Here is a 20,552-nt window from a genome sequence, read left to right on the forward strand (position 1 = left end):
CGCTACTTCCGCCTGCTGCGCCGGTGACGGGTGCGGCCGAGGCTCAAAAGGCTCTGTCAGCGTTTTCCAAGGACGTTTTCCATTGTAGGACGGTGCCGAGAGGCCGGGGGAGTCTAGGACCCGCAGAGGCGAAACAGCGCCGTGGATGGACCTCTCTGGAAGTCGCTAAATAGAGTAGATACAGGTTCGAATCCCAGACCGCCACTCAGGGTTAAAAAAAAAAATTTTTTTTTTTAACATTTATTTATTATTGAGAGACAGAGAGAGACAGAGCATGAGCAGGGGAGGGGCCGAGAGACGGGGAGACACAGAATCCGAAGCAGGCTCCAGGCTCTGAGCTGTCAGCACAGAGCACAAATCGAGAGGTCATGACCTGAGCCGAAGTGGGATGCTTAACTATCGGAGCTACCCGGGCGCCCCGCCACCCAGGGTTTTATATATAGCCTTAGAGAAATCACATTAACTCACTAAGCCTAGTTTCTCATCTGTATGGTGAGGGTAATCATCAATAATAGAGGCATCTGTGAAGTGCTCTCAGGAGAAGAGTTAGTGATGAAGAGCCGAGCCTGTTAGGAGAAATGGATATGAGGAGCCAGAGCTGGAGGAGGCCAGTGCTATATAGTAGATGAAGCCAGGGTCATCCTTCACCTCCCTAAGTAGAGGGGTTCACACCTGAGCTGCTATCAGCACCTAAGCAAGGAAGAGACCCTCCAAGAGGGCCTGACCCAACACTGCCGTTCTGGGGAAAACTTGAGCACTGCTGGTTGGGTTTGTCATACCTTGTCAGTGCCCTGGTTGCTGGTCTACCTATCCTAAGTGCTGTGAAGGAGACTTGAGAACTGACTTTCCCTCCAAGGTACCATCTTGTCCGGGAGACAAAAACCAATGCAGCGAGGACACTTCACTGCAAGGAGGGGCAAGCCTGGCAACCCAACTCTGGAGCTCTGCGGAGGGCACTGTTTGCCTGGTTTTCTCACTAGGGCCAGACCAGAGCAAATATTCCTTCTTGCTGATTAGGACTCTCTTTGCCAGAAGAACCCAGAGAGAGCAGAGGGCCCATGCCCAGGGGGTGAACCAGATTGCTCCAGTGCAGCCATGACGGTCCTGTTCTTCTTTGCCAAATACTCAGTTTCCCAGCCTCCCTTGAAGTGAGAAGAGGATGCCGCTCAGTTCTGCCCATCAACATGTAAAGGGAAATTTACTGGCAGGATTCTGGAAAACTTTTATCTTCATGATAAAGTAGTACTGCCTCAATCCTTTCGTGGAGCTGTGGCAGCCACTTTGTGGCATGGAGAGAACTACATACTATGGATGGGAGAGTGGGAACATTAAGTCTTATGTCCTTGAAACAATACTTATGACAGGATGCTTGTGACCAGAATTGTCAGGTAAGGAAAAATAAACCAGCCTTTAAATTCTTGTAAATCAAGTTGTTACTTGGAGCAGGATGCATTCTTGACTGGGGGGGGGGGGGGTGCTCTGTAAAGATGACAGAAGCAATTATAAAGGACAGCACTTACCCACAAAGGACAGCTCCATGCTCGCAGCACCCTTGGGTCCATTCTGTCTTTGGGGCCTCACCACTGATTACAAGTCTGTTCTCAGCCTTCGTGTTTTTGTATTCTGCCCTCAAACTTTGGCCAGCCGCTGTAACATGGCTCAGGATACTACATCTAGCTGTCCTGCATCACCTACCTTCCAAGCAGCAGCCTGGTGTCCAGATGCTGAGTTGGACCCACCTAGAAACCCTTCAGGGTGACAATCCTAGCCGAAGAGAAAGCCACGGGCAGAAACTTGGAACCACGACTCCTCCTGGGCAACATGGAGGAGCTTGGGCTTTGGGCCAACCTTCTGGCATGGCCCAGTGAGCACCTCTGGACTTAGGCCTCCTCTGGGAAATCCGTTTACTCCAGCTTTGCCCTCCACACCCCCCCTAACCCAGCTTCACCTCCCAAACCTGCAAAGACACAAGCAGGCCAAAGAATGCCACTCAAGAGGCTTTCTCCATTTTATTTCTTTGGGAAAAGAAAACGAAGTCTTTCCATCACATATGGTAGAGATATATATTTATATATATTTATATATAATTTCTTTTGTGGTTGGAAGTCCCAAAGCTGAGTCTGTTCTTTTTTTTTTTTTTTTTTTTTTTCTATTTTTTTCCTACTAATGCCTTCTCTTCCCCCTGCCCCTCTGGCCTAGGCCCAGGTTCTGGGGCAGGTGCAGTGAGGGGTGAGTGGAATGGGCAGTGATTACCAGGATGGCTCCCCCAACCAGTTCAGAGATCTGGTGAGGGTCACCGGGAAGGGGCTGTGCAGAGGGACAGAGGCCACACAGAGGGGCACTCTTGTTTTTGTGGGGGACGCACAGCTCATTAAACAGTCACCAGTCATGGGAGGAGGCTGGTCAGGGGTTGGGGAACTTGCTCACAGTAGTTGCCAGCTCTCTCCACCCTGCCCTCCAAACCCAGTCTTGGGGGTGGGAGGAAGAGAGTGAAAAGAGAGAAATACAAGGGTTGAGGGCCAAGCCTCCTCTAATTTTTATTGCTGGTGAATTAGAAATTTGCCTTTCCCTTCCTGTCTTACGGAGATAGACTCTGAGAGGATACCGAGAGGGAAGTGACATTGCTGTCCCAGCCCCCACTGATGGCCATGCAGGCCTACCCTGGGCAAACCCAGGGTCCTGGGAACTCAGGGGTCAGTATTCCTCTCAGGTCAGCTTTGTCCTTCAAGGGCAATCACAACCATCCCCCTCGCCCCCCAAAACAAAGGCCTCTGGCTCAGGCTTGGGCCCATTGGAGCTTGGAAGTGGGCAGTGCACCAAAGATCAAGCAGAATTTTCTACTGGAAGAAAAGGTGAGGTTTGGGGGAAGAGGCGGCCTAGGACAATGATGTTCTGAGCGTGAAAGCAGAGGGAGGCTGGGGGAATCGAGTGGGAGAAGACACAGGAAGACATCACAGACACTCATATGACCTCAGAAACTGGGTGAGGGGAGTGCCTGAGAGGCAGGTAGCACTTACTAGCTGTAGTTAGAGCCGGACAGTGGCCCTGGGTGTGGGGTGAGCCAAGCAGATGGGGCTATCACCCTGTGGGATCCTGGCCGGAAGGGTGGGGTAGAGCTAAAAAGCCTCCAGGTGAACCTTCCCAAGTACAGGAGGGCAGATCTTCCCCGGGCACTGAACCTCCACCCCAGCCTCCCCTCCGGCCTGATACGCACATACGGACATACACTCAGGACCAGGCCAGGCTCTGAGGCCTAAGCCCAAGAGACCTTGGCGGGGGAGGGGCTGGGCAAGTAGCCCTCTCAACCACAGACAGGCCATCTGCTCCCACTTGTCCTGCCAATCTGCCCAGGGAGGGGTAATAGAGCAGGAAGGAGAGAGGCCAGGAGCCCAAGGTCTGTCAGCTTCAGCAGATCCCATGCAGGCCCTCTCAGGCTACATGGCCTAGGAGGTGACCACAGAGAGCATCACTGGACACCGGGGTGGCCAACAGTAGGAGCCCAGACCTACCAAGGGGCTGGGGCACCTCATGGCACTTCAGGCCTGCTATCTCCAACAAAGCAGCACTAATAAGGGGAGCATGGGCTCCCCTGCTGCCTGGGCCCCTCAACCCCCACTCATTCTGCCTCCCTCTATCCCCTCCTTGGGAGGAGGGTCCGAGTGGGTTGCCCAGCCATAGGCCCTGGAGGGCCCCCAGTGGGGGGAGGGGAGGGGTCTGGTCACAGCTGCTTTGAGAACCTCTTTGGTCTGGGGACATGGGGGACATGGGGAAGAGAGAAGGTGGGGAGGAGACACTGTGGACTCTGGCCTTTGACAGGGCATTTGTCAAAAGGCCACATGCCCATGTTGGTGGTGGTGGTGGGGGGGGGGGGTCAGATTTCTGTGGACTCAATGCGCTCGAGGCGGGAGGGCGTCCAGGCTTTCTTCTCCTCCCCGTGTTGCGGGGTGGGTGTGCTGGCACCCCCCGCAGCCCCGCGCTCCCGCAGCCGCCGCTCCAGCTGCTGGTTGCGCTGGTACATCTCCACGTAACTCAGCTGCAGCTGCTTCTGGTACTCGATGACCTTCTCCTTCTCCTCCAGCCACACGCGGCGCTCCTCCGCGAAGCTGGCTCCCTGGCGCTCCCGGGCTCGCCGCTCGGCCGCCAGCTCGGCCTGCAGCCTCCCCACCTCCCGCCGCAGGGCCCGCGTCCCGCTCTCCCCGCCAGCATCCGCCTCCCCGTCCAAGGAAACCAACGAGGCGGCGGCGGCCACCCCGGCCTGCCGGCGCATCTTGGCCTCGTCGCTCTCGCACGTGGCCAGGGCATCCTGGGGCTCCGCCGGGTCCACAGGGGTCAGCGCAGGTTTGAGGCAGGCCGCGGGCAGCTCGGCCTCACCCAGCTCCAGGCTGGCCTGTTTGCTGCCGAAGGAGTCCCTCAGGCTGAGCAGCTGCTCCTCCTTCTCCCGCAGCGAGGCCCGGCCCTCCCGCAGCTGCGAGCGCAGCCCCACGATCTCGCTCAGCTTCTGGGACACGTCGGCCTGCGAGTCCTTCAGCTGCTGCTTCAGGAGGGAGATCTCCCCTGCCTTCTGGCACACCTGCACAGGGGCAGAGGCGAGGAGGGCCAGGGTCAAGGCAGAGCCCTGTTGTCTGGCACCACAGCCACCACATTCAGCCCCAGAGGCACACAGCATGCCCAGACACAGCGTCAGCTCATGGGACATTCAGGAAGGACACACCGGGCCCTCCTCGGACTCAGGACACACCTGGCTCAGCTCACACAGCCCTGGGCCCGCTCTGGTGCCCACAGACATTCCTAATCGTTTTTGTCTCCCTCCCCTTCACTCCCCCGTGACAGTGGGCCACAGCTCTGGGTTTCTCTGGAGGGACAGAAGGAAGGAGACTCAGAGGGGGAAAGCCCAAGCCCCCTGCCCGCACCTCCCACTTAGTTTCCTCCATCCGGGGCAGGAAGTCAGCCTGCTCCTTCTGGCAGGCGGCCACCTTGTCCTCAAGCTCTTCCCGCTGCCGCATCAGCCGGGCTGCCTCCTCCTGCAGCTGCTTCTTGTCCTGCTGCAGCCGCAGCACCTGCAGCTGTAGGCCCTGCTGGGCGCGCTGGGCGCGGCGGGCCACCTGCTGCAGCTTCCCACTGCAGCCCTGCCGCAGCTCAGCCAGCTCGCGCTCCCACGCCTTCTGCCGCTCCTCCAGCACCTGGGCCACCGCGGCCTCGCTCTGTTCCAGGCTCCGCCGCAGGGCTGCCACCTCCTGCTCCTTCTCCCACAGCCGCTCCTCTAGCTCCTGGATCAGAGCACTGGGCGAGGGTGGTGAGCAGGCCGCGAAGGGCAGGCCTCCACCTCCGCCCTCCCCAGACCCCAGGTGGCCTGGCCGACCCATGGAGGAGGACGACCCACTCTTGCTGGAGGCCCGCCCACTGTCGGAGGTTCCCAGGTCCTGGTAGCCTGAGCCACCACCGCTGCTGCCGCCGCTGCCACCACCATAGCTGGCAGTGCCGATGCGGTTGATGTGGCTGGTGGAGGCACTGAGGGGCGCCAGGTGCTGGCTATAGCTGGAGCTGTAGGTGGGCAGGCTTGTGAGTGAGTTCCGGCCGGAGTCTGAGAGGCCGCCCCCACCCCCGCCCGCTGGGGTCATGGTCCGAGACTTGTCTAGTCCGCCCTTGAGACCACCAGGACCCTGTCGCCCCTCAGGAGTACCATTGGTTTGCGGGGGGCACAAGTTCTGCATGGAGTGGAAGTTCTTGGGTACAACGGGCTTGAAGGCTGAAGGCCGAACTAGCGGCTCTGAGCACTGAGTAAAAGCAAGCAAGGGGGAGTGGGCATCAGAATGGGGCCTTAGCCCTGGCTCCAGCCTCTTCCCTCTGAGACACGTTCAGCCCCGCCCCCAATTAATCTCCATCCTCAGGGTCCCTTGAAGCTGGGTCTCCACCTCACGCTACCTGAAAACCAAGTCTCTGCCCTGGGACCACCAGCTAGACTTGGCCCTCAAGACCCCTCCCCATGGCTTCTTAGCCCAACCTCTGGCCCCCACAACCCCACCTCCAGGGCCCACTTGATCCTCCTCTCTGGACGGCCTCCCATCTCCCAGAAAAGGGCCCTGGGGACTGACCTGGTCTAGCTTGCCAGAGGTGGCCAGGAGCTTGGGCGGATGGCTGGGCTCACGATACTGTGGTGGGGCCTTGTCACTGCCACCGCTGCTGCTACTGCCACCACTGCTGCCCACCACATTGCCGCAGACATCAGTGTGGTCACTGCCCCGCAGCTCGCCGTTGAGGTAGAGGGAGTTGGCGAGAGCCTTGTCTTCTGAGGGGTAGCGGCCTGGCCTCTCCCTGCTCGCCCCACCACCACTGCTGCGGGGGCCGGGGAAACTGCCCTGGCTGCCCCCACCCCCTGTGCGGGTGCCCACACTCTTCATGGCGAACTCCTGGGCATGGGCCACCCCACTGCCCACACTGCCCATGGCCAGGCGAGGGTCTGGGGGTCCGAGCTCAGAGGGCCGAGGGGCAAAGGCCAGGAGAGGATCCCTCCCTGGGTCAGCACGCACAGGCAGTGTCTCCAGCTTCGCCATGACTAAGCCAAGGGGGCACTGTGGGCACAGGTGGGAAGGCAAAGATAGGTCAGTCCCACCCCCACTCCCACCACCCCAGCCAAGTCAGCCCCAGCACCACCTGCGCCCCACCCTCTGGTGTCCCCTTCCCTCTAATGGGCACAAGGGTTCCCAGACACCCAGTGTGAAGGAGTGGGGCCGGGGTAAGAGGACAGCTTGGTAACGGGGTGCCTGTTGCCCACCTGATGAAGCCCAGGCCCCAGGGCACCATGCACATCCCCCCCCAGCTTTGCTTTCCTCTCCTCAACTCCTGCCTTAACCCCACGTCCTCCATGAGCCCTAGTTCTTCACTGCAGCCCTCAGAATTTAGGTGTTCTTGACCTTGGGTCTGGGCACTTACGACCCAACCGCATGGGCTGGGGATAGGAGGCTGGAAGGGGACAATAATACCCGAATTCAACAGGGACCCTCAGAAAGTAAGAGAGGGAGAGAACCCATCCCTATCCAAATATTGTGTGTGTGGGTGGGGGGGAGGTCCTTCCCCGGCCCCTAACCTAGGGTGTTGCAGTCAAGGGAAGAAGTGGAGGCTCACTACCAGCGCAGGCTCCTCTCCTTGCCTTTCCAAGGGGGTGGGGGGCCGACGGGTCCTCAAGCCTGGGACCCTCCGAGGCCCGGTCTGCAGGGGCCATGTGCCTCACTCTCGCAGTCGGGGCTCGGCCCGAACCAGCTGTGCGACTTTGGACGGGCCGACTGAGCCATCCCGGACTGCAGTTTTCTCCTCTGCGAAATGGGAGGAATGAAGGACCTACCTCGTGGAGCTGCCGCGTGTCAGGCGCCCCGAGGCGGCGGGCGCTGGAGAGGACCGAGGTCTCGGTGCGGGAAGGCGGGAGCTGCAGCTGCCGCGCGCCCGTGGGTCGCCTGTGGGCGCCACCTCAGGCACGCCCCACCCCCCGCAGACGGCCGGGGACCGCGGCAGTCGCGCTTGGCGAAGGGATCTTCCCGAGGTCTCCCCAACTCGGCCGCACGAGGGGCCCCTTTGCCACGGTCAGTACCTCTGCAGAAGCCCGGGCGCTGGCTGAGGCCGGGGCAGAGGACGAGGTGCAGCCAGCTGCGGGCGCGGGCCTTGCCTCCCTCCCGGCCAGCGTTTCCCACAGGTGGGCGGGGCGAGGGGCGGGGCTTCTGCACCCAGCTGCGCCCGCAAGGGATTCCGCGCGGCCGATCCCCCACTAAGAATTCACTGCCACCGGGAAGACTTCCTGGATTACTGCCTCCCCCCGTTCTCTATGGACCCTGAACCGCGAAGTTCTCTGAGCCCTTCCGTGAGCGTGCGCCCCCCCTCCCTCCCCTAAGGCCAGCCCACAAGAGCAGGGGGAGCAGCGCAAGCAGGGCGACAGGGCCTCGGGTTACCTGTGCTCTGGGAGGCCCCGCTTCCTGGTTCTTTTGTCTCAAATCCACACCTGGAAACACCTGCCCCAGAGATCCGCATAATCTAGCGAGGCAAAGGCACCAGGCAGTGCCAGCCGTGGATGTAGACCCTCAAATACGTTTGTCAGAGGTGGCAGGGGCACCCTTCAGGCTTTTACCCTCTACTCCCATGAGAAACCAGGCAAGGAGCCCTCCTTCTCTACGAAGACGAAAGGGTCCAGGTGGCACCTCAGTGCCCCTCAGACTGTCTTCTACCCAGATGCCTATTCTCATGCCGTGGCCTTGCTATTAGGCCCCAGACCAGGGGATCCTGACAAAAATCTTGCCCTTCAGGAGTCTTTTGGCTACCACACCTGGAATTACAGCTTTAAGTGGTTGGGAAGTTCACCTCCAAGCCAGTCCCCACTGCCTTTGTAAAATTCCATTCTCTCAGCATCTGCCCCCCAGGGGTGGAGGAGAGTACTGTACCACCTCCCTCCCTAGAGCCAGTCTGTCCCCACGTGCAGGGCTGAGACTAGGGTGAGGCCAGGGATGCACCTAGTAATTTAAGTGCAGTATCAGTAAATGCAGGACCCTGAGAGTGAGTGCCTTCTTACCTCTCATGTCTGACTCTAGTTCCTGCACTGCTCCCACTCCCCACATACTCCAGCCCAGCTACCCTTCAACTCAAAAATCCCCCTCCCACCCTAAGCATGACCCCCTTCTCAGCATCCTTGGGTCCAGTGTAGGGAGCAGCTGGGGACTAGAAGGATGAAGGCTGAGTAGCCTGAAGCCTGAAACCAGTGGGAAGGCCTGGGCAGGGTTGGGAGGAAGAAAAGGCAAAACTTCATGGAGATGGGGTTCAATGGTGGGGGCAAGGGAGGAATCTCAGCTGGGGCATCAGGGTGGATGTGACACCCTTAACAAAACAGAGGGAGACTGTTTGGGGAAACAGGTACTTTGGGAAGGACCAGAGAAAGATCTCTCTCACCTACTGGATGGAAAGAGAGACTGGGGTGGTCAGTATTCAAGGGTGGTGTGGGTGGAGCCCAGCATCGACCTGGGGTGGGGGCAGAGCCCCAGAAGTCTGGGAGGCAGTGTGGACTCAAGACGGAGGCCAGAAGAAGGCAGGCCCTGCAAACCAAGCTGGGGGGCTTCGAGAATGTGGGAGCAGCTCCCAGTAGTAAAAAGAGGCCAGGTAAAATTGGGATTGGGAGGTGTATCCTGGATTTGGCAGGTGGAAACCTCACTGGTGTCTATGAGAGAATGGCTTCAGAAAAGTGGTGAATAGCAAAGCCAGACTAGAGGAGTAGACGGATCTGGAGGGAAAGACGGGAGAGTTCTCTGCTAAAAGACAAGGTCAGAGAAGACAGTAATTTAAGGTGGTTTGGGATCCAAAGGCTCTTTTCTAATTTTAAATTAAGCATGGTAGAAACCTGAGTATGTTGATATGGTGAAGGAAGGTGCCAATAGCGAGATTAGAGATCCAGATGCCTGGATGTGGGCAGGCGCAAACTTCAGAAGTGATCACATTGATCATGACAGTGACAGAGGATAATGTTTGCGAAGGTGCTTTATGAGCTGTACGGTGCATTACAAACATGCAGTACTACCTTCTCTGAGATTCAGGGAAGAAGAACCTACCATAGGTTGGGGCTGGTTGTATGCCACTCTGCCCCACTATTTCCCTGGAATGTGTGTGGTCTCCAGACAAGCTCAATGCCCAGAGACCTAGTTGGAAATGAGGTGTTCCCAGGACTGTCTCCCGGGACCATCTCCTGCTCTACCTGGGGAATCTTTGATTGTCAACTCACAGCAGCTCTCCCTGGGGCCTCGTTCCCCAAAGAGGGAATTGCCATTTCTAACCTGTCATGATCAACCTCATGCAAATGTTCCCTGCCCCTTGCCTCTCCCAAGTTTGGGCTGCTGCAGCTTCTTTTCTCAAAACCCCAGCAGAGAGCTGGCAGGACAAAGAGGGGCATATGTTTCCCTGACTGGCAGAAACTGAGCCCAGAGGAAGGGTTTGAGCTTCGTGTATGGGTCCGGGTCCTGAACTGGCCCAGGTAGCTGAGTGTGGTCTGCATAGGCAGCCTCATGGCATCAGCTCGAGCACCTGAGATGACAGGTTGCCCAATTCTGCCTCTCTGTACCATCAACCTTCAGTGCCTGGGGCATTATGCACAGTATTGATGGTCGCAAAGGGGCCAAATGAACTATATCTGGGGTTTGCATGGGCAGGTCCCTCCAACCCCATGACCACTCAACCCCTCCCTACCTATGTCCTTCCTAAAGCTAAGAACACTCCACCCTTCTCTTGTGGTCTCAGAGGCTCCTATACCAACCCATTTACCCCCTAAGGCTTTCAGTAGCCCCTCTTGCCAGCACCCTTGCTGGGGGCTCCTCACTGGCCTTTTCCCCCTGCACTCCCTCCTACACACAGCTGCCAGAGGACTCTTTCTAAAGGGCAAAACTGATCTTGTCCCCGCTCTGCCTAAATTCTTCCAAGAGCAGCACCAAGAACAGTCGAAGGAGTTCTGGAGGCATCAGCTCAAGTGTAAATCCCAGCTGAACTGATTAGGGATGAACGCATGCAGGTTATTTCACCTCGGGTTTTCACACCTACCTTACAGGAATCTTAAGAAGTAAATGTATTATGGGTAAAAGGCCTGGCATTTCTCTCAGTCCCCAGAACCAGAGCAGAGCTTGCGGCAGGGCCTCCAAGGCATCTCCTACTGCCCATCCTATTCCCCCTAACCGGAGCCCCTCTCCACTCCACACAAAATCTCTTCCCAGATCTCTATGCCCACCCTGCATCCTTCAAGGACCAATCCAAATGCTGCCTCCCAGGACAGCATCCCTGATCATCCCAGGAGAGCAGGGGCCTTGGGGCACTTGGCTTAGGCTACTCCAGGGAGATTTCACTCTGAGGCTTACCCCCGGGACTGGCCTGTGGGTGCCCTGGGGCACAGATGGCAGAGTCTTGGGGGTCTCCGGGCCCTGACCCTGAGGAGATGCAGAGAGAGTGCATGTTGGAATGCATGTTATGAGCAATGCAGAGAGGCAATGAATCCGAACAGAAAAATCAGGAAGGGCTTCTGGGAAGAAGGACTGAGGGAGAAAGGGGATTAGGGGCACTGTAAGGGTTTTGGGGTGCAGAGGTCTTCAGAACTTCTTTGGGATGTGTGAGGAGAGACCCACCTTCCCTTGGCACAAACGGGGGAAGGGAACCATCTCCTAGATCCTGGCTCTGGTGAAGCTGGTGTTTAAGGACTGAGGGGGCTGACAGCGCCCCCCCCACCCCAGCACACACACGCGCGCACACACGAGCTTCCGCACAGGGAAGTGGGGGTGTTCGCCATTCACCAGCAGACCACGGCCCGCAGCGCCAGCTCGGAGACCCCGGCCACAGGCTGTCCCGAAGAGGTGCCTTAGGGTCTCTGTGGTGCAGGAAATCCCTCTCGCACCTCCCCTTGCTCCCTACCAGCGCGTGTGGCCCCGGGGGGCGGGGCGCAGAGGGAAGAGGTGACATAATCCGGGCCGCACCCCCTCCGGCCGCCACCTCCCCCCAGGCCTGGTGAAGCATCCATGACATCATCGGCCTTATCTCCACTCCCCTCCCCCGCCCTGGGACCCCAGCAGCGGGACGCGCCCCCTCCCCAGCTCCGGGTCCGGCCGGACGAGCATCTAGGTGCAGCGGGCACGGCGATAGGTCGGAGCCGGGAGGGGTGCCGGGGTGGGCTGGCCTCACTTACTCGCTGCCTCGGGGTCCAGCGCGGGGTCCTCGGCGCGGGCGCCACCGGCCCGGCTCGCTGGCGCAGCCCGAAGCCCGCCCGGCGGGGCGCGCGGCGCGGGCCCGGCTCCGCTCCGCGCCCCTCCCGCTCCCCGCCCGGGCCCCGCCCACCCGCGGCTGCGGCAAACGCGGGCCCGCCCTCCGGCCACGCCCCCCGGGGCCGCCAATCCCCAGGCTGGGGCGGGGCGCAATGCTTTAACCCCTTTGTAGCTGCGTCCAGGTTCGCGCTTGGGACCCCTCTATCTCGCCTTCTCCAAGGCTGCGTAAGTCGGTCCCGAGCCCCTCTGCTCGTCTCCTGCCACCCCCCAAGCCCCTTGGGCTCGGCCCTCAGGCTCTGATCTGTAACCAATGCGGTGGGACCGCGCCCTCCACCACATCTTTGGCGACTGGGAGGAGACCCTCGGGTTTGGGGAAGGGGTCCCAGATGCCGACCCCAGCCCCATTCCTCTCCCACTCCTGCTCTTCCGGACGCGGCCTCCCAGCGGAGGGCTTGAGACTGCAAGTCTGCAAGGTGGGGGCAGGGCGAGTTGTCCCAGGTGGATCCGACGGCGCTGAGGGTATATCCAAGCGGCCCGCAGGCCGGCGTGTGGGAGGCTTCGAGGGGCAGCGACTACGTCCGGCAGCAAACAGAGCCCGTTTGAAACTTGCTGTTCGCAGAGGCGCACTGCCCGCGGGGGGGCGGGGGGGGGGGAGGAGGGCGACGAGGAAAAAGATCTACATTACAATCGTGCAGGGTGAGAGTGCTTTCTCACTCGGTGTCCTGCACTGGGCACGAGGTCCGGCCCGACCCCCACGCCGCATTAGGGGGTGAGAGGGAGTGAGGTCAGGACTTCGTCCCTCACTCGAAGTATCAGCTTTGCACGCGCGTGCTGCGTTCTGCGCCGGGATTTGGCCCTGGAGGACTGCCGGGAGGAAGCCGGCTTGTACTGGAGGTCTTAGCCTCGAATACTGCGAATATGGTGGGGAAGCAAGCCAGGCCTAGGGTTCAGCATTAGTAAAAGCCTGGAGCTACAAAGGGTCTGTCCTAAAAACTGCAGCGCCTCCAGTCTAGTTGAATGTAACCCATTATATCTTTGCTGTTAGAGCTGATTAGTCATTAGACATCCTGTTTTATAGTATATATTACTTGCTATTTCTTGTTTTCTGTATTTTTCCATATTTGCTTTTATCTTCTATAGTGTTCTGCAAGATAGAAATTCTGTTTTAAAGTCTCCTAGTGGTTGCCTTTGAGTTCATCAAGTAAAAATACAGTTTTCATTTCACAAATATTAAAATCAATGACAAATCATTCATTTTTATATTCCTCTTTATGTAATGAAAAATTTAATGTGCCTTTCCATCTCTAGGCCTCTTGCCCTCACACCTACTTATATCTGTCCATTTAATCCAGGATGATAGACCCAGTCTTTTTTTTTTTTTCAAGCCACAAAATCCTCTTGGAAAAGAGGCTTTTGCCAACTCTTTGTTTAATTGGTATCAATGTCCTGCCAGTTTTTTATGCTCTAATTTTTCTATTTCTCATTCAGACTCATCTCTCATTTTACAGGTGATTTCAGGGAGGACCACTGAATGTTTTTTTTCCTAAGCCTTTGCCCTAGGTGAGAATGCCTTTCTACTTACTGTCTTCACACACTAATGTAATGTTGTGGCTTGACTGTTTATGGAATTCTTGAGTTTCAAACTGTACCCCTCAAGGCTCTCTTGTCCTTATCCCATTGTCTTTGGCTCTCAAGATGGTAGCAAGTACACCTGAAACTAATATAATGTTAATATGTCAATTATATATCCTTCCCCCCCCCCCCCCCCCCCCCCCCCCCCCCCCCCCCCCCCCCCCCCCCCCCCCCCCCCCCCCCCCCCCCCCCCCCCCCCCCCCCCCCCCCCCCCCCCCCCCCCCCCCCCCCCCCCCCCCCCGCCAAAAAAAAAAGGTAGGAAAGCTGGTCTGATGTGTGTCAGGTGAGCAATTTGCCTGGTGCTTGTTGGGATTTTCTTCATCCTTAAAAGTCAAATATTTTGCAAGTATAAGTATTAATTTTCCAGAAAAGAAGTGGTCTTTTCAGCTTAGAAAGGCTTTCTTCTAATGTTCCTGTCCATTTCTTGAACAGGGTTGCTTTGGTTTTTTTTTCTTCTCCCCTAAAATTATCACATTGGATCACCACTGTCAATGAAATCTTTGTCCTTTTTCTCTGCGTCCTGGGAGAGTATCTCATGTTTCCTCCACATCACAGATTTAATTTTCTTGAGAGTCAAGGTCAAAGAAAACTCTTTTTCTCCAGTAAGATATTTAATTCTGCTTGTTTTATCTTCCTTTGATTTTAGCCAGTTTCCACCCTACCTGTGTCTTGATCTCAGCCTTAATCTCTTTTTAGTTTCTGTTCCAAATCATAGAGAATGTAGTTTTGCATTTTAAGAAGAACAACAGGAAAACAAGGGAATACCATAGCTGACTCTGCTGTAATGCATATGAAAACCTTGATAAAGTGGACCATTTTCTGAGAAATAAAATTACAAAAATAAGAAAGATGTTGAAAACATTATCTAAGAAACATGTCCAAAAAAGGCTCTGGGCTCAGGTGGTTAAATGGAAGAATTCTCTCAAACTTTCAGCAAGTAGATAGTCCTTACCCAGTAAATCTGCATTACACTCCAGAAAAGTTAGAAAGCAATTTCATGTTATGAAAGCTACAATTATCCTTAATTCCTAACATAGCATAAAAAGGAAAACTGCAAACCAATCAATACTTATCAATTCATGGGGAAAAAATTCTTAACTACAACTCAAGGAAATACAATTAAGTATTCTTGTATAAGATATTGATCCCTGTTTGTTAAATGGGAAAACAATCATTATCATATATGCCAAAAAGTCATTCAAAAATCGGTACCCAAAAAGAACCCTCATAATTAACCAGGAAGAGTTGAAACTAAGATTCAATATTTTGTGCTTCAACAGGTGGTAAAATCAGGAGTGCCTCAAATGGCCTAAGTGAACATTGCCCTCACCAAACAAGCCTCCTTATCAAATCGACCAGGTGCAATCTTGACTTATCTCTGAGTAGCAGGCTTCAGTTCTCTGTCAGCCTGTGGAATCATTCAAACAAGCCAATCACGTTCCCTGCAGGAATGATGGGCTCACCTCACCCTCTTGCTGCTACAAAGCCTGTCCTGCCCAGCTTCTGGTTGTACACTGTATTTCTGAGTGCAACACCTGGATGGTCCTGTGTGACCTGTGGTGTCCTCCTTCGCTGAGCTGTGAGGATATAGGTGCCCAATAAACTGCTGTCAATCTCCCCTGTCCAGTGTCAGGTACTGTGTTTGACCATCCCCATAACCCAAGGGTGGAAACCCCTCCCTCACCAGTGGGACAAATCGAAGGCGGTTAAAACAAGAGTGTATTATCTCAATAAAGATGGGAAAATAAAAAAATATGTATGTATCAGACTGACAAAAATTAAAAACTGATGATATCCCATGTTGGTGTGGCTGTAGGAAACAGGAACTCATGATGTTTTGGGGAGTATAAATTGGTACAACCTTTTGGGAGGACAATTGGGTAATCTATAAAAATGTGAAATATATAGATCCTTGGACCTAGTAATTCCATTCTGGAAAGAAATGCCATCACAAGTAATATGATAGATGTTCAAAGGTGGTCACTGATGCACTGACTGCAATAGAAAAAATAAATTTAAACCTAAATACATCAATCTATTTATAGAAGACTGAGTACATGAATCAGAGTGCATCCAGTGCAATGGGTGTCTATGTATGGACATAGAAAGATGACTACATTAAGTGAAAATGGGGCAGAATCTTACGTATGCATATTCTGATTCTTGTATTCTTCTAGTAAGACTATATATGTACATGCACAGGAAAGTAAAAAAAAAAAAAAAAGCACATCAAACTATTAACAGTGGCTACTTTGAGATGGTGGGATTGCAGGGGGGAGGGCAGAGAGAAGATTCCAGGCACTTCTGTAATGTTTGAATTTTTTGAAAAACAACAAGCATGTATTGCTTTTGTAAAAAAAAATATTTTAAAAAATAATGCAGTTTGCTTGGAAGAATAAACAGGTGAATAAGCTCTGAAAATGTAGCAACAGCAGGCTATTAATATACTAAATATTTGCTCAAAAACCCCTACCCCCATGGGATTTTGCATTTGAAGAGGGAGGAGACAGTAAGTAAAATATACAGTGGGTTAGAAAGTGGCAAATACTAAGGAGAAGTTGAGATTGCTGGGGAATCCCAATTCTGAATAGGGTAGAAGGCCTCCCTCAGGAAGTGACAAGTTAAAGATTTGGAGGTAGGGGAGCAAGCCAAGCATAAATCTAGAGATTTCCAGGATGCGATCATTTTATCTACAATAAACTGAGCTCTTTTTCAGTATTTGTGTTTTTATGCACCAACTAAAGCTTCCAAAAAGAAAAAGCTACTTAAACGTGATTTTAATTATGGTTTTAGGAAGATCAGTAACTACAAAAGGAATTAAACATTGTTCAAGATTTACCCTTTTAAATGGCACTAGCCTTAGACTGTTTTATAGCTGAGTTCTACCCAATCTATTAAGAGATCATTCTAAATCCTAGGAAAAGATGAAAAGCTCCCTAATTCATCTTATAAAGGTAGAATAATCTTAATGCCAAAATCTGACAAATAACATAAAAGAAGAACATTGTGATTGATTAATCATCTGTCTTCCCCACTAACTTTTAGCATGTTAGGATACTTTTTTTTGTTTTGTTTTTTGACAGGATACTTTAAAAAAATTCCATATCCCCATCTTAATACTCTGGTAAGGAGAATTAATGGACCCCCGAAGATATCCAAGTCCTAATCCCCTGAATCTGTAAACATGTCAGGTTACATGGCCAAGGAGAATTAAGGTTGTAGATAGAATTAAGGTTTCTAATCAGCTAACCTTAAAATAGGGAGATTAGGAGTGCATGGCTGGCTCAGTTGGTAGAGCATGTGACTCTTGTTCTCGGGGTTGTGAGTTCGAGCCCCATGTGAGTGTTGCGATTACTCAAAAATCTTTATGAAATAAGGAGATTATCCTGGATTATCCAGGTGGGCCCAGTGTAATCATAAGGATCCTTAAAAGTGGATGAGGAAGGCAGAAGTAGGGGCGGGGGGCATATGACTGTGGAAAAAGGCTAGAGATGCAACATAGCTGGCTTTACAGACGGAGGAAAAGGACCATAGCCAAGGAGAAGACAGAATAGAGCCTCCAGAAAGAAACAACTCCAGGTTGATGTCAGCCCAGTAAGACCCATGTTGAACTTCTACAGAACTAGAGGATAGTAAGTGTGTGTTATGTCACTAAATGTGTGGACGTTACAGCAGTACTAGAAAATGAGTGCAAGCACATAATAGATACTTAACATTCATTTGTTGAATGGTGAATGAAACTGCAAAAACCCTGCGTCTACAGATAAATGGATAAAAGAGAAATAGATCATTCACGGAATACAAATGGCCAACAAGCAATTGAAAACATCTGCAGCCCTGCTGATACTGAAGAGATGCAAATAAAAACCTACCAATTAATAGACTGTTGTGACCCTTTGGGGTCCTACCCACCAAGTTATCCAGAAGGGGACTTGGGGCTTCTTAGGGGTGACTGGGCAGTGACCTCCAAATGCCGAACTGGGGGGCAGACAAAGCACTTAAATCCATGTTTAAGTTTGGATGTTGGCACTAAAGTTTTTCACAGCTATTGCTTGCTTTATGAGGAAATAAGAACCTCTGGAATTGGGCCAAAAATTCCTGAGAATGACTAGTAAAGGTCTTGGGGGTTATCCAGACCAATATAAAACTAACTGAAATGTTTATGATCCAAATATGCTGGGGTCTTTAACATGTGGTTTTATAAGCTGATGTTTACACACACACACACACACACACACACACACACACACACACACACACTGGACCCTTGAAAAATAAAAGTTAAAGGGAAAAATATTAAAAACTTATTAGACCGTTAAAACCACTATTCTTTACTCATTGGCCATTTTTCCCAATAGAAGATGGTTTTTGCTTTTATGTTCACAAGGGTCCCTGACATTTTTCTTTTGTTTTTACATAATTGATACTTTGTTTATATAGTACTAACAAAGAGACTTATCTGTATCTAAACAGTGTAAACCTCATTGCAAGATATTTAGAAACAAAGCATAAACCAATATAAGCCACTGCCCCTACCACCCACCATTGTGAGTTTTATGAATTCACATCTATTTGTGAAGAATGTTGTTCTTAAAGTCCCAAGCAGAATAATAATGATTATTGCATCATGGAATTATAATTATATCCAAAACTTTAATCAATTTTATGGAAACATGCAGACTCCAAAAATGTTACCAGATAGAATTTTTGTAAAAGCTGGGGTCCATGTGTCTGGCAGAAAGCCTTCTTTGTAAACTTTTTACATTTGCAGATATGGTTGTAGACTAGATGAGATGGCTAGGTAAAATTTATACTACCTGTCTTTGGGGCCCAAACTTCCCATGTGTTCTTCCCTTACCATTTGTCAACTTTTCCTCTCTTGAGTTACTACAATCCAGCAGGGACAGTAGCTGAGACGTGGAAAAATGAGTTTCCCAGCAATGATGGATTATATGTTCAATAATTTTTCATATATTCATATTTGTTATTATTGTCTATTTTGATATGAGGCAATATGCACAAACTAAAAAAAAAAAAAATACATAAAGACAACTGCCAGAGTAGACATCAAGCATGTATCCACCCAACTGCATTGTTCTGTAAACTGTAGGGTTTAGCTCAACAACAAAATGGCATGAAGTACCTCATTGATGAGAAATAGTTAAAGGAAAATAAAGTAACAGAAGTATTAAATCTCAGTTACTCAGTTACAATACAGTTGGAGCATTACTAGTTTTAGTTTTTGCATTATGATGATGATGATGATGGATGTGTTTTTGTACAGGTTAGGAATAGAAGTCAAGAAAGTTAAGTTAAAATGACTACAACCAGCCAATAAATTTAGCATGTTATGTGCAAAAGATTATATTTAAACAAAGTTAATGTTACAGTATTGGTATTTAATAGGTTCTCATAACATTCTCTTACACATTTTTGCTGTAATGCGTAACAAAATAATGTAGTATATAATAAGCCAAAAATTATGTATGGTGTCAGGATAAACCAAGTAAAACTATTTTTCAATGTCACTACTGTAGTCTAAATTGCTTTTGGTACAACCCTGTGATTATCAAGTTATATATATTACACAACTCTTCACCCAGATATTGATCCTTTGCCTTGTCCTCAATGTAAAAGAAACAGGCTCCTTAGAACCCTATTTTTCAAATCAGTTAGTGGGTTAAGAAATCAATGGAGTCAGCATCAGCAGTGGTACAGAATAGAGAAGCAAATATCAACATGCATCAACCACACTAAGCAAAGCACTGCTAGGACACCTTAGCTTCAGGTCTCTCTATCATGTGCATACGAACATGTACTTAATGAGAAATGGATTTCTTACTAAGAGATACTGTCAAATAAGTTTGAGAAACACAGCCTCAGTGGAATAGTCATCTCCAATCTTGGGCCTGGGACTTGGGATTAGAGATGTCTGGGGCAAGCACTTGTGAAGAGTGGAGTTGGTACAGGGAGGGGTTGATGGGAGTAACGATGATTTGTGGGATGAGATGACTGCAAAGAAGGGCTAAGAAATGAGTTACTGGGAGTGTCTGGGTGGCTCAATCAGTTAGGCATCCGACTTTGGCTCAGGTCATGATCTCATGGCTTGTGAGTTCGAGCCCTGCATCAGGTTCTGTGCTGACAGCTCATTACATTCCCACACCTGTCCTCCACTCAGCCCAGAAGGCCTTGCTTGTAAGCTACTGGTCCCTTTTGCATATCACAGGATTTGGCCATGCACCTGCTGGCTGGCTGACTGGCCTCCCTGGTGGATTAGCACCACTGCCCCATCCACTTGTGGATGGGGCCAGGTTTTGCTCAATGCAGTTCCCTGGGGTGCTTAGCATCTCACCTCATACTCAGTAGGCTCTCCATAGTTTATTAGTTTTGTTTTTTGACACACACTTTGAATGTGTTAAATAAGTTTTGTGTTACAGCGATCCAAGATGCATCCTGAACTGACTGGTGCCACTGTGTAGCCTGGGGGCCAATTGCCAGGTTGATGGAGGGACTACTGGCAGCCTCACAGGGTCCAGCTTTTTTAGCCCCTTTTCTGAAGCTTGTCTTGAGCCAAGGATCATGAAGCCATCTGGGGCTCATTGTGTTATTTTTAAAAATATTTTACTTTTACTGGCACCTGGGTGGCTCAGTTGGTTCAACTTTGGCTCAGGTCATGATTTCATGATTTTTCAGGGGTTCGTGAGTTCGAGTCCCACCCACATCAAGCTCTGTGCTGTCAGTGCGTAGCCTACTTTAGATCTGTCCCCCTCTCTGCCCCACACCAGCTCGCACTCTCTCTCTCTCAAAAATAAACATTTATTGGGGTGCCTGGGTGGCTCAGTCGGTTAAACGGCCGACTTAGGCTCAGGTCATGATCTCGCGGTCCCTGAGTTCAAGCCCCGCGTCGGGCTGTGTGCTGACAGCTCAGAGCCTGGAGCCTGTTTCAGATTCTGTGTCTCCCTCTCTCTGACCTTCCCCTGTTCATGCTCTGTCTCTCTCTGTCTCAAAAATAAATAAACATTAAAAAAAATTTTTTTAAATAAACATTTATTTAAGAAATAATTATTTTTACGCCCTTAAAATTATCTTCTCCACAAGAAGGAATGAAAAAAAAGACCACCCATTTTGTAGAAGGTAGATGTGTTGGCAACAAGGAAG

General features: G+C 51.7%; 1 protein-coding gene and 1 long non-coding RNA gene across 10 annotated transcripts; one reads left to right on the forward strand and one right to left on the reverse strand.

Moving 5' to 3' along the window:
* Window positions 1-1,984: 1,984 nt before the first annotated feature.
* LZTS3 (leucine zipper tumor suppressor family member 3) lies at window positions 1,985-11,817 on the reverse strand. Of its 9 annotated transcripts, XM_043602769.1 has the most exons (7): window positions 11,687-11,780; window positions 10,869-10,937; window positions 7,938-8,019; window positions 7,148-7,310; window positions 6,093-6,569; window positions 4,911-5,774; window positions 1,985-4,570 (listed from the first exon to the last, which is right to left on the reverse strand). In XM_043602769.1, the coding sequence occupies exons 4-7, from the start codon at window positions 7,217-7,219 to the stop codon at window positions 3,872-3,874; spliced, it is 2,112 nt and encodes a 703-aa protein (XP_043458704.1). In that variant the 5' UTR covers window positions 7,220-7,310; window positions 7,938-8,019; window positions 10,869-10,937; window positions 11,687-11,780; the 3' UTR covers window positions 1,985-3,871. The 9 variants fall into 9 exon arrangements, with proteins under 9 accessions (XP_043458704.1, XP_043458703.1, XP_043458710.1 ...); XM_043602768.1 differs by lacking the exon at window positions 10,869-10,937 and having other exon boundaries at window positions 11,687-11,796; XM_043602775.1 differs by lacking the exon at window positions 7,938-8,019 and having other exon boundaries at window positions 10,882-10,937.
* A 32-nt stretch (window positions 11,818-11,849) lies between these two features.
* On the forward strand, window positions 11,850-15,012 carry LOC122496504. Its single transcript, XR_006300834.1, has 3 exons — window positions 11,850-11,987; window positions 13,271-13,322; window positions 14,675-15,012. It is a non-coding gene; the product is annotated as an uncharacterized LOC122496504 (long non-coding RNA).
* The last annotated feature ends 5,540 nt before the right edge of the window (window positions 15,013-20,552 follow it).

Source organism: Prionailurus bengalensis, chromosome A3 (assembly GCF_016509475.1).
Source record: "Prionailurus bengalensis isolate Pbe53 chromosome A3, Fcat_Pben_1.1_paternal_pri, whole genome shotgun sequence".
In the NCBI taxonomy this organism is placed as follows: Eukaryota; Metazoa; Chordata; class Mammalia; order Carnivora; family Felidae; genus Prionailurus; species Prionailurus bengalensis.